The sequence below is a fragment of the Melanostigma gelatinosum genome (genome assembly GCF_949748355.1).
Source record: "Melanostigma gelatinosum genome assembly, chromosome: 19".
Taxonomy (NCBI): Eukaryota; Metazoa; Chordata; class Actinopteri; order Perciformes; family Zoarcidae; genus Melanostigma; species Melanostigma gelatinosum.
Window position 1 is genome coordinate 16,578,639 of NC_136652.1, and position 15,901 is coordinate 16,594,539.

General features: G+C 42.6%; 1 protein-coding gene across 3 annotated transcripts in view; it reads right to left on the minus strand.

Annotated features, from left to right (window-relative positions):
- Positions 1–1,498: 1,498 nt before the first annotated feature.
- Positions 1,499–15,901, minus strand: part of sgk1 (serum/glucocorticoid regulated kinase 1) — a gene marked incomplete at its 5' end in the record, with an annotated part of 28,101 nt that continues 13,698 nt past the window's right edge. Inside the window, 11 exons of one of the 3 annotated variants that reach the window (XM_079290804.1) lie at positions 1,499–2,854; positions 3,100–3,189; positions 3,279–3,434; positions 3,691–3,786; positions 3,885–4,121; positions 4,820–4,951; positions 5,047–5,235; positions 5,397–5,472; positions 5,687–5,762; positions 12,705–12,768; positions 15,163–15,372. In XM_079290804.1, the coding sequence (XP_079146930.1) occupies positions 2,687–2,854; positions 3,100–3,189; positions 3,279–3,434; positions 3,691–3,786; positions 3,885–4,121; positions 4,820–4,951; positions 5,047–5,235; positions 5,397–5,472; positions 5,687–5,762; positions 12,705–12,768; positions 15,163–15,372 (1,494 nt within the window). In that variant the 3' untranslated portion in view covers positions 1,499–2,686. Of the gene's footprint in view, positions 2,855–3,099; positions 3,190–3,278; positions 3,435–3,690; positions 3,787–3,884; positions 4,122–4,819; positions 4,952–5,046; positions 5,236–5,396; positions 5,473–5,686; positions 5,763–5,879; positions 5,971–7,697; positions 7,835–12,704; positions 12,769–15,162; positions 15,373–15,901 lie in introns of those variants that run through there. The other 2 variants (XM_079290806.1, XM_079290805.1) reach the window with 2 other exon arrangements.

Here is a 15,901-nt window from a genome sequence, read left to right on the forward strand (position 1 = left end):
TCAGTAAAAGACAAATGCAATACGTATGGTTCCACTTAGAATGTTTATGTTTACAACTGTGAAAAAAATATATGTTTGCCACCACCTTTAACAATGTGACACGTACATTATATACATACATACATGTACATACATATTCATTACAGGCATAGATACAGTTTTCTTTATGATCACGTATTAAAGAGAATAAGTAATTGAGAGTTGATGAAGCTGAAGTTGCTCGATGTCTGTCATGTCATATTTGAATTAAGAGCAACTGGTTTACTTCATCAGTTCAAGACTTGGCCAGCAGATGGCAGTGCAGGACTATTGCTGCTGAGCAGATCTGGAAATATTATTGAATATCTTTGGCCCAATACAATTTGACTGTCTGTAACATAATACTGGCTTTGTGTAGATATTTATTTTAAGAAAATGAGTTTGAAAGATGTCACGATTTTTAAATTCAAAAAAAGATGTGAAGTTACTTTAAAAGATAACATTTTATATTATATATAAATTATATTTATGTTGATAAATCTTGTGTGGATATTTTGAACTGGACTCACTGAATTTTCAAGCAACTTCTCAAACTGTTGTCTGAACAAGTCCACCGTGTTAAAAATTGTATGGGTTTCCACTAAAACACATTCCCAACACTCTTATAATGTAAATCCTTGTGATAAAACTCTTTTTTTCATTTTACCCACTTCCCAGGGAGTTTGAGGTCAGAGGTCATCTGCACAATGAGCCCCTGCATCTGGTAGACATTCAGAGTCCTCTTTAAAGACACCCCAGCAGACACAATTAACCATGAACACAACCTTTAGCTCCAGCAGAAGGCCATTGTCCCTGCTGTAATCTTATTGAAGACACAACACATCATTTTCTACTTGAATTATCATTCATGCAATTGTAGCTTTAGCTTCATAAAATCAATTATCTTCTAGTGCAATGGAACTCTGCTCTGGATCATTCATATGCTTTAACCTGGAGTTGCGTTATCTGAGGCCAGCCAATAATTTGCGTGCAAACTGACTCCTCCACACACACACACACACAGACACTTGGACGTCACAGTAAATGTTGTGTAAGGCTGCTGACGCATGGAGGGGGGTAAAGTCCGCTTTACTCTAATGTGGGAGGTTTGCCAGTGGCCAGTAGCTCAAGCTCCTTCCAACCTGGAATAGTAAATGTTAACCGGATTATTCTCTACATGTTTACTCTGCAACTTAAAGATGCTTTGATGTGCTTACTTTCTATGGACTCTGGTGCAATGTCAAGACAAGGTTTTGTAAAAAATGATCTGCAAATGTCAAACTAAAGGAAAATCAATAAAAAAAAATAAAAAGACAAACAAGGTTATACGGTGTAATAAAGTTAAACTTTTATTGCAAACCAGACATGGTCACATAAATCTTAAATTTACAGTACATTTAACATGAATTGTTACATTATATATATATATATATATATATATATATATATATATATATATATATATTTAAGCATACCTTAAGTCAGTTTTTGTTCAATAATATACATTAAAACTAGTACACACAACTCAAATATACAAACAAACTTAAATACCACCAAACTGCATCACAGCAATATTAAAATGGAATGTTCACTTTCGATGTCGTCAGCCTGGCCGCCGGCCGCCGCGAGGCGAATGGAAGACCACATAAGGGGGGACACAGTTGGCAAGCAGAACTACACAAACACTCCTGAACACATCACTCTCTTAGTCACCTAGCAGCCGTGCTCTCTCTCTTTCTCTCGCTCTGTCACCACTATTGTTTTATGTGCAAATGAAGATATGAAACATTGTCTAAGTTCTCTACGTCTCACGTTATTGCTGCAACGGGTGTGTTGATTTGGTGCTACACACCGTTCATCTCTGGTAAAGTCAGGTGTAAAGTGATATGAAACGTGGAAACGTTAAGGTCGACGCAGACAAACCCAAAATGTGTGAGAGCTGATGGAGAGAAAATAAATAAAAGGCACATTTGAAAGAATAAATAAAAGATGCCCCTTTGTAACATTCAGCTTCAAATCAGTCCCTTTTTCAACCACACAGAAAGTAAATGAGAAGAAACTAAAGCACCAAATGAATGTCATCTCCACTTATTCAAAAGTCAAAAGGAAGCTCCCCCGTGGGTGGTTGGACAGAATCTCAAAAGACTGTCTCCATAGATGAGGATGGAAATACATGTCAGGGCTGGTACAGTAGGGTGCAGCCCTCCTCTTTTGAGAGAAGGTGGAAGTTGGTGTGTGTGTGTGTGTGCTTGTCAGTTCAGGGTTGAGGGGGGGGGGGGGCTTCTAAGCTGCCTGAGCTATGCGCAAAGGACCTCCACTATCAGGTAAGAGATGGGCGGTTGAAGGCTGCAGTTTGTGTTTGTTGTGGAAAATTGAGGAAATTGTGCCGGTAATCAGGGTAAGATGGAGGATTACGACCTCAATGAGGCATCTAAAGAAAGCAGGCTTCCTCTTGCAGCACGTCGTCTTTTAAGAGTCGGAGAAATGATGACAAGTACACATGTTTCAATTCTTTGCAGATGCGGAGTTGCTGCAGGGGTTGGTTCAGAGAAATGTATCACCCCAATTGTAAATGTAAGGTGGGGTCAAGATGCAAGTGCGTGGACACACCACATTCCATGTCCTGTAAGTCTGAATTGGTGTCCGCCGAGGGCCCTGTGTTTAAATCCTATAGGTAGGAATCCATAGATGGGGCGTAAGAGAAGCCCACAAAGGCCTCAGCAGCCTCTTTGATGCTGGCTGTAACGAGCGCGCTGTCTGGGGAACAGCCGATGGAGCTGGGCACCGGCTCGTCTGTGAACTCGGGATCAAAGTGCCGCAGGTCGTTAGGTCCCGTCTGGGAGGGAGGAAGGAGAGGAGGGGGGGGGGGGGAGTAGGGATTAGTCAGGCTGTAAAATACCTCGCCATATCTGGTAATGTGTGAATTCCCAGCGAGGATGTTCCATGCTCTTGATCTCGTTGTGCAAATGTAAATACTGAGGACTGAGACAATAGCAAGTCTGTGGACCTTGGCTGCTATACTGTAGAAAATCCCAAATCTGCCATAATCAACACCTATTGGGGTAGTAAAAAGGAACGTACCACGTTGGGGTTGAAGGGAGGGGTGATCTTTTTGGCATTGAGGTCATCCCAGTTGATGGGGGAGAAGAATACGTGGTTCTTAATTTCAGTCTGTGAAGAGACACAAACGATGAATAATTAAATGATGTCCTTTAACGCACATAATGTGTAAACATACAACAAAATCACCAAGCACGTACAAAGTCGTCTGTGCAGCCCAGCCTCTTGGTTCGGTCCTTCTGAAGAAGGCCCTCGAGCAGGTGTCTGGCTGCGTTCGAAATGTTGGGTTTCAGCTGCAGCGGCTTGTTCAGGATGTTGTCGTACATCTCCGCTGTGTTGCGGCTGTAGAACGGAGGCTGGGGAAGGGACAAGAAGACCGGATTAGCATCTTGGCCAACAAGAAGGGGCAAAGGAATCCACACGACCAACACCGATTGCGTCATTTTAAATCGCGCATGTGCAAACACGTGGAACAAAAATGAGATAAGATTGCACCACTGCATACAGTATCACTCGATATTATAGAGAATATTTCTGACATTTCAGACACAATTGAGGAGGGGGTGTAACTTTACGATGAAATCATGTGAGGCGAGTGTCAATGTCACTCACCAGGCCATAGAGCATCTCATAGAGAACAGCTCCTAAACACCACCAGTCCACCGTCCTGTCGTACGGCTGCTTGTGTAGAACCTCAGGAGCCAAATACTGTCGACAGAAAAAGACACGGAGAAGTGGTAAGCTACATTACGGACTATTACAGAGGGCTGTCAAATTCGGGAATCACCGGAAGATGTTGTCCTCACCTCTGGTGTACCGCAGAAGGTTGACGTGGTCCCATTGGGTTCAATGTTCTCCTTGCAGAGGCCGAAATCTGTGAGAATGATGTGACCCTGTGAGTCCAGCAGGATGTTCTCTGGCTTCAGGTCTCTGTAGACGATGTTGAGGGAGTGGAGGTAGCCCAGTGCGCTGGCGATCTCTGCTGCGTAGAACCTGGCTCTGGGCTCGAGGAAGCAGCGCTCTCGCTGTAGGTGGTAGAACAACTGGAAGACAAAGAAAAAAAAGATGTGTTTTTAGTAACAAAACTTAAAATGTCTCGATTGTGCATGTAGAGTATCTCTGATATGAGCATGAGCAAAGAACAGATATTGAAAGAACATTGATAAAAAGACAGATACGGAGACAGAGAGGAAACCGGATGAGAGTAAAGAGGCAGGAAGGCTTAAAAGGTTTGACAAGGGAAGACAGATGAGACGAGGGCCAGAGGTGGAGTGAGAGAGCAGCATGGTAGAGGGGGGGAAAGAGGGCAAGAAAAGAGAAAGGGGAGAAGGAAAGTAAATGTGTCCCATATTCAATCAGCACTGTCTCTGCTCGTCCAACAATCGCAGGAAATTAGCTGGATTAGACACACTGAGTCTGAATGGCGCTGCTAATTTTGGCCCAGAGTCTCTCCCGCTGTCCCAACCCACCCTGCGATTTCCTGAGAGGCGTTTCCTTTACAGACAGAAAGACAAGAGAGTGGCAACTTCTATTCTGCTTCACATGACAGGATATCCCCTCTTTCTGTCTGTGTTTCTGCCCCATATTAATCTCTGATTCTGGTACTACATTATGCCTCTTAAAACGTCCCTTCTTCCTCAAACTATAACCATCATTAAAATGTCCTTCCACCCTATTCATTCATCTGCTTCTCCTCTATCATCCTTATCTTTCACTGGCAGCAGTTCAGCCGGTAACTCACCTCTCCTCCGTTGATGTAGTCCAGGGTGAAGTAGAGTTTGTCCGTTGTTTGGAAAGAGTAGTGCAGGCCAACCAGGAACGGGTGCTTGACATTCTTGAGCAGCACATTCCTCTCTGACATTATGTGTTTTTCCTGAGGAATGCAAAGAGCACGGGGTTAGAGATGTTGACAAGGAGACCCCCTTTTTGTCACGTGTGCACTTTTGGCACGACTGCGTCCGCATTTACCTCCTTCTTCTTGAGGATGGCCTTTTTCTGTAAGACTTTGACTGCGTAAAATTGGTCATCGGCACGGTGGCGGGCCAGCAGGACCTTGCCGAAGCTCCCCTTGCCGATCACCTTCAGGAAGTGGAAGTCACTGGGTTTGGCTGAAGGGTTGGAGGACGGACCGAGGTTGATCTGTTGGGATGGACTGGGCTGAGAGAGGGGGAGAAGATGAGGACGTTAGAGCCACATTATGAACCCCGAAATGTATGATAAACATGTAAACAGAGGATATGCGTGTGTAGCTCTGCATACGGGGAAATGTAAACAAAGGAGGAAGCACACAATTCACTGTTTAATGCAAATATACTTACAGGAGAAGAGGGGATGGTGTTCATGAGCTCAGTATCCTGAGGAGGACTCAAGTTCATAATAGACTGAACTTCGGGACTGAAAAAAGAAAGAGTTCATTCTTAGTTCATTCAACAAAGCATCAAACGTATCCACACTTTGTTGTTGTTTCTATGTGAATCAGCTGATCTGGGAGTCTCACTGAGACACAAAGCTTCTCCAGAGGACGAATAACTGGCATTTATGGTTGCGTGTCACAATGTTTTGTCCTCCAGTGAATGCAGAACAATAACATGAGTCAGATGGTACTCACTGCTTGCAGGCGTAGGAGTTTGTGGCGAGCCTCTGAATGAAGTCGTTCAGACCCATCCTCCTCTGTTTCATAAAAGCTGCAACACAACAAAAAAAGAAAGAAAGAAAAAGAATGTTTAGATTTTTAAATAAAAAGCAAAAAGTAGTCCATACATGTCGTGAAGAATCGCCTTTAAATAGTTATGATTCCATACCGGTGACTAATGCCACGATCCCTCTAGAGTTTGAGTAAGTCAGGACAGACGCTTCTGTTTCCGTTTTGACCGTCATGATGTGATGAGTAGAACGGCAGCTCTGAACTCATGAAATATAACGATCATGCCTTTGGCTTGTTGCTTTATAAGAGGCTGGGGAGGAGTTGCTCCACACACCCACACCTCCTGGTGGGCGTGATCCTCTGCAAACATCTCTTTCAGCTAAATGGATCGTGGGAAGATGATCGATCCTATGCTCGGCCAATCAGAGGCCGTTGCGCTCCTTGCACGTCATAGCCGCGCCTCACGATGTGCTTGCGGCACACAAAAAAAACATCATAGGAAAAATAAATAAGTTCTTTCCCACAACGCACTGAAAGGCCATGGAAAGGCAACACCATGGCAACTTTGCTTAACATCCCACGCAGTCTGAACTTGTCACAAAGACAGCAACATTTCAGTTTACACAAAGCTGAAAATAAATTCTATCGGCGAATGATATCCAGATGTGTCCAATAAGTGACATATGGGGACCCTCAATGTACCAGGAGTACAGAATAAACTGTACAGAAAGTGAACAATTCACGTGATTCGGGATTATTCTCCAAGCTCCTGATACTTTTTGTAACAGTGTATCTGGCCTTCTTGCAACCTTGTCCTGTATAAATAATCACAAATAACCTTGTAACTTGGCATATCAGCGTCACCATTTGGCTGTGTTTCAGTTTAAACCGCCGGGAGTGACGCAGGTCTCCTTGGTATAGACGAGAGGGAGAGCCTGAGCCGAGGAGGGCCCGATGCCAAGAAAAAAAGACGCTGGTAGTGGAAAAGTACAGACGGAGAAACTTCTGAATGCATCCAACTGGAAAAAAAAGACCGATCAGACCCACAATCTGTATCGACCTGCCTCTCAAAAGCAGTCATAGCACTCTGATGTGATGATCAGAATGAAATTTTGGAAAAATTGCCACTGGTTTCTCATTTTGCGCGCTGGCACACAGCTGAGCAGACGGGCTCAGTTACGTATAGTTATGTGGCACCTATTCAAGTCTTATCAACACGCATGAGTGGAATGGAAGTATGCAAGAAGGTGTAACAATTATTATTGATAACCGTGCGTAAAAAGGAAGGATACATGGAAAAACAATTGGTGCTGCACAATTTATTTAAAAAAGAAAAACACACACAATGCAAACAATCAACTTTGATCCACATTACAAACAAAATACAACAATGACAATTACGTAAAAACACCAAACACCTGTATACATGCACAGGTTCTCATTGTCTTAATTGCCTAGAGAGAGAAAAAGCATACACCAGTAGCTATACCATACACTTCAGTTTCCAGAGAACACAAACACACCTTTCAGGTCTGAAGGGGTTCTAATTTCATTGCCTGCAGCGCCAAGGCTCAAGAACAAGTTGCAAAAGTGAGTTGCCAAGGTTCTGACACTTTTAATTCACAGACTCTCCTATCAGGGAGGCTTCCATACATAACAGCACCATCAATCCAGATCAAGGGATTATGGGGTGAATGGAGCGCACCCCCAAGGCCTATGTCTTCCAGTGCTTGAATTCTTCCCAACCGCACACACTCCGGGCACAGAGAGTAGGTTAGGGAGCTTTAGCTTTACCCTTAAAAGAGAAGCTGTAAACATCACAATAAGCTGGTAACAGCAGGAACACCATTAAATCCATATGGACCTAGAGTTCCCTACAGGAGTATATGGCTCTCGTGAGAATATTACAGAGACTTGTTTTTCGATTGGGGAAACACATCGCGGTCGGTTTAAAATGAATACGCAGCCTACTTACACGTCAAAGCGGGCGTTCTGTCTTTCATAGGGGCGCTTTATTTCCCGACTCGCGAGAAGGAGAGACGCTATAGGTTCCTCGGCAAACAGGTAATCGAACTACACCGCATTCCTCCTCTGGAGATTTTCATCCTGAAGATTTTTTTTCTTCCCTCTTTTCAGGGCGGAGACGTCCCGCCTCTATTTCCTTCCAGTCTCCACTTTGGCGTTTCATAAAGGCTGAATGAGTTTCCCTCAGGGGGGGGGGGGGGGGGGGCGTGCTGCCTTCAAATGCTTTCGAGTTCAACCATTGGAAATACAGACTTCACTTGTATTTCACACACAATTAAACACACAACACATTTGTTAATTGATATAACGACAGCTGTATTCCGCCTGCACCAAAATAGATATTAACACAGGACACTGCTGGATTTTTGAGCCAAATAAATGATAGGCTTCTGGAAATAGAATCAATCGGCATGATTACTCTCACTTTTATAGCACTGAACTATTTCACTCACCATTAGTTAGTTGTTTTTCTCAGTCATCTGCATGTCACTTGAAACCCTTCAACAACAAATAAAGGCAAACACATGCCCTGAAGTTAAAGGTTGAACGCAAACATTTGGTTTACTTCATCTCATTTTTTTTGTTGGCAGTTTTTTCCCACTACAGCCTGCTAGCTGAGGTCATGTACCCGCAGAGCTCCGAATTAAAAAGTAACCCCGGGTAATGGAAATTCACTGAGTTCACTTCAATTCAAAGCTTCGGAGTTGCCAACAAGTTGAAGCCCTATTGATTAACTCTTGATGCACTGCTCTCCCGACTACTCCTGCAGGTGCATACATGCAGGAGGTTATCTCAGGATAATGTTGAATATGTTTGTCTTATTGAGTGTGTGATCTATAGAGAAGGTATGCTTTTGTGCTACAGCAACACTGAGCAGAGTAGTTATCAGACTGTGACTGAGCCAAAGACAAGCAGCAGTTATGACTAAGAGTCAGGAATATGGCTGTGTGTGTGAGAGAGAGAGAGAGAGAGAGAGAGAGAGAGAGAGAGAGAGTGTATTATTTTGCTCCTGACCCCGGCCTCTTGCAGAAAATCATTGTGTACATTGTGCATGTGTGACTCTGCAATTTTTAAAATATAGCCTCAACTTTCTATTGCTGTCTCTGTTTCCCCACTAACTCAGGTCAAATCTATTATTAATCTGTCCCCCATAGCCACCTGATGTGCACGCGCACACACACACACACACGCACACACACACACACACACACACACACACACACACACACACACACACACACAGAGCTGTAGGGCAAAACAAACCTGCACACGCACACTCTTTCTAAAACATCGGGTACATCCTAAATTCCCGCAAGGTGCCAAACACACCTCTCTCCCTCACTGCACCAAAGGGGAAGTTGGCGCTGTTTGTTAGAAAACGAGTATTTCTCCTTGAGACAGCACAGGTTGCCGTCCTTTAACATTCATTCATTCATTTAATCTACAATATCTCACGACTGAACGCCATACAGTAGCAGTCCATGTGGTTGGAAAACAAGCAAAAACCTCATACATCACATATTGCTTTCTCAAACAATAAGAAAGGCGATGCCCTTGAAAAGGTGCAAACAGATGTCTGTGGTTATACCCCGGGATGAAATGAGAGAGAGGTGTTAGGTAAGATCAGGAGAGAGAGAGAGAGAGAGAGAGAGAGAGAGAGAGAGAGAGAGAGAGAGAGAGAGAGAGAGAGAGAGAGCGAGAGCGAGAGAGCAGTACAAGGTCCACTCAGTTTTTTCCGATGTGGCCCTCTATCCCTTTTGGATTGGCAGACCGCTTGGGCCCTGAACAAGAGGAGGCTCCACAATACTCAAGCTGTGTGTTTGTTGCCTTTCTGTGCCTGTATGTGAGACACGAGTCCGTTATGCAACCCACTAGTGGCACTGTCATCAATGCCAAAGCCGGAATTGACTAACTCTAATAATGTCCACTCTCTGTGCCGGGGATGATGAGGCGTTGCATGTGAATGAGCCTCGGTGGTGAGAAACCAGATGACACCATTACATAAAGGCCTCGGCCATTCAGAGAGGACTGCTAGGCTTTTATTTTGCCACCGGGGTGTGTGTTGAGTGTTTGGCTAGCCAGGCTAACAAACTGTTTGAAATGTGGTATTCTTGGGCTTCTGTCTGTTAGAGGTAACTCCTGGTGTGTGTGTGTGTGTGTGTGTGTGTGTGTGTCTGGCAACACTTTCTTTTTTTAGGTCGCAGAGTTTTGTAATCATTTGCGAGAAATGTGCTAGTTTGGATGCACACTATAGGCTATGCTAGCAATTAAATGAGTATTGTTTCAGAACTTTGTCTCTATTTTCTCAGAATTTCTGTTCTTTCCAGGAAATGTTATCGAGTAAGTCAACAGGAAGCTCTGAATATATATCACAAAAAAGATTTACAGTGTGTTCTAATAATTCTGTTACTGTTTCTAGGAACTCTTAGGTTTTAAAAGCTAAAATTAAGAAAGTTGAAAACAATTATTTGGGGTATTGTATGCCTATTATGTAGCGACAGTAGAGAAATGGCAGTAAGTTATGGGGGGAAAAGATGGGCAATGACATGCAATAAAGGTCCAGAATGACGTGAAGTGGAAAAACTTGCGTTCTTCACCCCTTTTGGCCATCTGGACGCCCCAATATGTGAGAGCATTTTTGCAAAGAGAGGCAAGGATTTGGCTACTGGATTAAGGCTAGAATGAGGTTGTGATGGAGGCAACAGGGATTATGTCATTGGCAGCCCTTGAATACAGTATACACAACCAAATCTGTCGAACTGCAAATCTTGTTCAGATTCACTAAACTATCTCTGGTTTGGGAGCGCCTTTAAGGATTATTAAGTACAGTTTGAGGACAATTGCGTGCGTAGGTGTGTACGTTTGCCTTTACGAAGGGCAGGTTGACACAGGTGAGCGATGTGTCATGAAAAGAGTAAACAGCAGCTTCAGAGAGGGAGCTGCTGTGTTGCTATTATTTTTAAACCACTGAGAACAGAACACACACATGCTCAGGCTATATAGTCACACGTCATATAAACTCAACATGTTGGCATCTCAGGAAGAAGAGCACCATACAATAAGTCAGCATGTCAATGCTGATCAACTGCTCTTTAGCAAGATGATGAGCGTACTAACATGTTTTAATGAGGGTATCCTCAGCAGATGCTCTTTCATACATGAGAACACAGTGAGAGAACACACAGTTTGCTGTTTGTTCCTCTGTGAAATTGGACAGCCAGAGCTCTATTCCCTATAATTATTATTACCGTATCCATCCCTGGCACTCTGCCGTTGCTCTCTACTGCTCCTTCTGTCACACACATCACTGCATCACTGTAAATAACTCATATGCGGCAAACTTTTTTTGTGCTCGTAAAAGCCACTAATTGCTGAGCTCGGAACAACCGGGTGTAGCAGCATTGCCGCCGAGGCCACAGAAACAGCTTGTCACCAGCTCGGCTAATTGCTTGGATGTCTTTCCATGTGCCGAAAACGCCCATAATTAACAGGCAGGCGACTCCCAGTGAAAAACATTTTAATCTGAACATGGGTGTTGTGCGTGTTGATATGGTTGTTTGTTTTTCACATTTCTCTCTGAGAGATGTTCCAGCAGGCAGCAGGTACCTGCACATTTGCCACAAAGTTTTGTTATTGCAGTAGCACAGAGTGTACTTGTACTTAGAGTATCTCCATTTAATGCTCCTGTGAATTAAAAAAAATAACAATATAACTTAATATAATGCAATATTATAGGTTAAAGTACCCAACAGTGTATAGATTAGAAAATGTGTGAGGCCTCGACCATCTACTACAGTAAAATACTACTTACACATTAATGCCGTGGTAATTATAATCCAACACTTCAGCATCGACGGCATTATCAACCGAAATGGTGTTATCAGCTGTAACCGCTGCATGAGAGCAGTGCAGACTGGCGGCGATCAGTTAGCCAGTGGGGAACACTCACATGCACTAAAATGCAATAAAAGCACACGCGACCGGCCGAGTAGTTCAAAATGATAGTACTGCTACTTTTACTGAAGTTAAGAACTTCCCCCACTGCCCGTGACAAGGATGTGCATAATATCCAAGAGCAGAAATGAATGGTTCCTACATTACAGTAAAACAATGTCATAGCAAAGCGTTACAAATGAAATGTCAAATATTAGTTTTCATCTGCTAACTATTGCAGTTTAAAGACAGCACAGAATTAGATATTTTTTTGAGTCCAAAGTAAAGGAAAGTGTTGCTAAAAATGACATGTGGTGAGCTCAAACACACACATGCACTCATGTGTAGAGCTCACGCTAAATTCCCAGCAAAGGTAAAGGTAGCAATAAAAAAAGGAATTTATAGGCTTTAAGCCGAAGCATGAGACGCACACATAGTGTGTACTTTGGTTTGTGGCACAAATAAGGGGCATGATGGACAATTAAAACCAGTCACTTACAGTCATGTTGGCTCTAAAACGATGCTGGACTTTAACCCAGGGACAGAAACAACATGTCTACTGCAGCGCATGACAGAAGCTGTGAACAGATGTGGGAAAGGTAGCTGTGTGATGATGATCAGCGCTCAGTATTATGTCTGTCAGTACTGTTTTGCTCTTCAGGCCAGTTTCCACAAAACAACACAATAGTAATCTTGGTTTATGAACAACAGCTATTATGGGAGCTCAGAGGTTGGATTAGAATGGTGAGGTGAGTTAAAGTTACACAGTTACATCATTTTTCTCCCACGGCCATCACGTTTGGACGGAAAGCAAACAACAAACAAGAGAAAAACAGAGAATGAATAGTGGAGGATTATTTTTGGAATGATGAGGTGAAAATAAACAAAACAACAAAGAGAAATGACCCAGGACTGACAGCGAGAGATAACAGAGGAATGAGAGTCACGGTGTGAAAGATGGATAGAAGGAAGGAGGAGGAAGTGGAAAAATACAAAAGTACAGGTTTAATTGCCGGAGACTCACTGTTTTCACCAGGGCAACAGTAGCTGTCTGCGTCTGCCTCATTGTGGTAGTACAGGTCCATCGCCTGGGGGAGAAATATGCCATTACTTAGTAAAACAAAGTCAATATATAAATCACAAAAACATGCAAAGTATATATTGAGTATTAGATGCACCCACATAGCAAATTGAGATTCAGACCGTGGATTCAGTTGCAAAGCCATCAAATAATTATCGTAGTCATCAAGTCTTAATAAATGCATTTTCATGAGTAACTGACCCGACATGTTCGGCAACACGCTGCCTTTGTTGTGTACGCCCCTGCAAATCCGGTTTTGGATATAATGTTGTTTGAATTCGGTTGAATGACAAAAGGTGTTCGACACATTGTGGAACTGTACAGCCCTTAGGCTTGTAAGGTTTTTTTCAAGTTAGATCAGTAAAAAAAATAAGCTGGCCAAGCTACAAACCAGGTCAGTGGTTCCCAACTCGGGGGTTGAGATCCCAACAAGGAGGTCACAAGACAAAGCTTGATAGGATAGCATAGAAAAAACATCTTTTTGACACACCAAATTGTCTTTTCTTTTCTTTCACAACTGAACAAACAAACAAATGTAACCTGTGAAGAGGGGGCGCGCACACTAATGGGTTTAGAAACCACTGATCTAAGCTGCTTATAAGCCCTTGAAAAGAGTACAGTGACTCTAAGAAATGGAACATTTTTGAACAGCAGCACTCTTAGTCAACATTTCTGAAACCACTGGTTCTGACCCAGACTTGTTCGTGCCCCAGTTTCAGTTGGTTCCACACGTGACGTGTTTTAACGAGGCAGGTTTCCAGGGTGAGACTGCATTAAATCACTTGAGTCCTGTAATGAAAGCGGTGAGAAACCTCTGCTCTAACAAAATGACGACACTGTGTTATTAGGCTTTAGTGAGACCAAACGCCAGGATGAAAAGAAGACGAACTGCTTCTTTATCTTGTAAGCTAAGCTCACTTTGCAGCAGATCTTCAAACTGTATAGAGACATGAGAGAGATTCAAATGTATCTATTTATCTCCCTTTATCTATCAAAGGCAACATGTGGGCAGTGTTGAGATGTTCTACTTAAGTAAACCCATAAATGAATGGAATAATACTGAAAGTCCTGGATTCAAAAAGTAAAAGTAAAAGTACGGATGAAGTCATTTAAAACATTTTTTGGGGACTTTTCTCAAATCTTTGTTTTTATTGTGAAATAATGGATCATTTGGACCCCAAACCATTATCAAAATAAAACAATCTGGTAGGTTCAGAGGGGACATATCTCTTTAGTGGAACTGACACCAACTCAGAGACAAAGGGCCCCGACTAGACATTGCGTTTTTGTAAAATTCCACAAGCCATAAAGGTTCATCCTTAACAAGGCAATGTATTCTACATATTTATCATATGTTGTTTTCTATAAAAATCTTAATCTGGACAGTAACTAGTACACGAGTAAGTGTATGCAGTTGCTTTCCAGCAGTGCATGTGAAGTGGTGTTTATGTCTTTGTGTGTGACCGTTTTGAATATAATAGTCAATACATTGCTCTGCTAACGTGGCAGGTTGAATGGCTCAGAAATGTACAAGTAAACACTCAAGAATGTGCACACAAGGTCTCAACAGCAAGTACATAAGTCTGTCACACTTTACCTTTTCACATTCATTAACCGCGTGTTTGTCAGCCGTCATTCCCATGAAGCCACACTGTCGTGTCAGATATTACTTGTTCTTCATGTTGTAGTCACTAATGGGCTTTGCTATATACTTTGCTTTGAAAGTATTGCTGTTAAATACAGTCTTAGCCTAGTTTCTTATTCCACGTTGCAGCTCTGAAATCTCAGTGTTCTTCCATCGGTGTTTTCAGAGAGCCAGACAAGCTGAGGCATGTGTGTGCGTGTGTTTAAGAGTGTGAGAACACTTTGTTCATCCATTCAGAGGTGACACTTTACCTGCATGCAGATGAAATGGTCATTTCATGGAGATGAATGGTCATTTCATCTCCATGCTCTATTAAGTTTCCTGTCTTTGGTTTGTATGCACCAAAACTCAAAGGAATAAGATGCGACTGGAAAGAGGAAGACACTAGGCTAATTCCAGTGTTCAAATTCTTCCTTTACTGAAGTATTCCATTGACAACAAACAGAACCATTCTGCTTTCCACATCACTTATTTCATATTTCAAGCCATTTAACTGTCAATCATTTCTTATGTTCTATGAACTTTTCTCAGACTGGTTTTTAGCAGTCTTGTTTGGTTTGACCAAATGATGATGTCACAGGGTTATTTAGCCCAATTACAAGTACTGATACAAAGGTGGGTCTTGTTTGGTTGAATACCAATAAACAGTTTTGGTCAGCACCAAAAGTGGTACTAAAAGCACTAAACAAATCCACTGATGAACGTAAGGAATGAGTGTTTGCTCCCTGTAATTTAATTAGCTGTTGGCTAACTTACCTGCGTGCGTTGACGTGGCTGCCAGGTATCCTCCAGGGCGTAGCTGATGTAGGGCCCGCTGCAGACGGAGCACTCCAACATGACAGGGCTGGCCATGAGGGGCGAAGCGTGGATCCCCCAGGACTGACAACCACCCAGGTGGACGTCTGATTCTGCCTCCTTGCCTGTAGCGTCGCCGTGATGGCGGGAAAGCATCTTCCACTTCCTGACCTGAAAGCGCAGACAAGTGAAGGCGTTTTTGCAATAGTTTAAAACCAAATACTACATGTGGAATAAAAGCAACATTTATGACCAGCTGACAAACAACCACAGCTTGAGTCAACACCTTCATTTTATGAGTAAATGAACTGAGGGACACATTGGCATTGGAGGCAGTGAGTAAGTTCTCAGCTTTGGGAGTAATCTCCTCTTGTGTAATGTTGGAAATTTGAGCGTAGAACTGTGTGTTTAGAAGTCATAATAAAAGTGTTTAATGATTCATATTTAAGAATTCATAATTAGTCATAATCATAAGTGCTTTGGAAATGCATAATTAAGATAAGCATAAAGTGTTTTAGGATTAGTAGCTAAAAATAGTAGAAGTTTAACTTTTATACTGAAGGATTATTGTAGAAGGGATGAAGCAATAACTGACCGACAGTCAGCCGACCCCTGGGGGTGCGTGAGCTGTCTCTAGGGGAGAGGAAAAGTGTAATGGCGTCTGATGGTGTAATAATATTAAATATTAAAAAAGAAAATT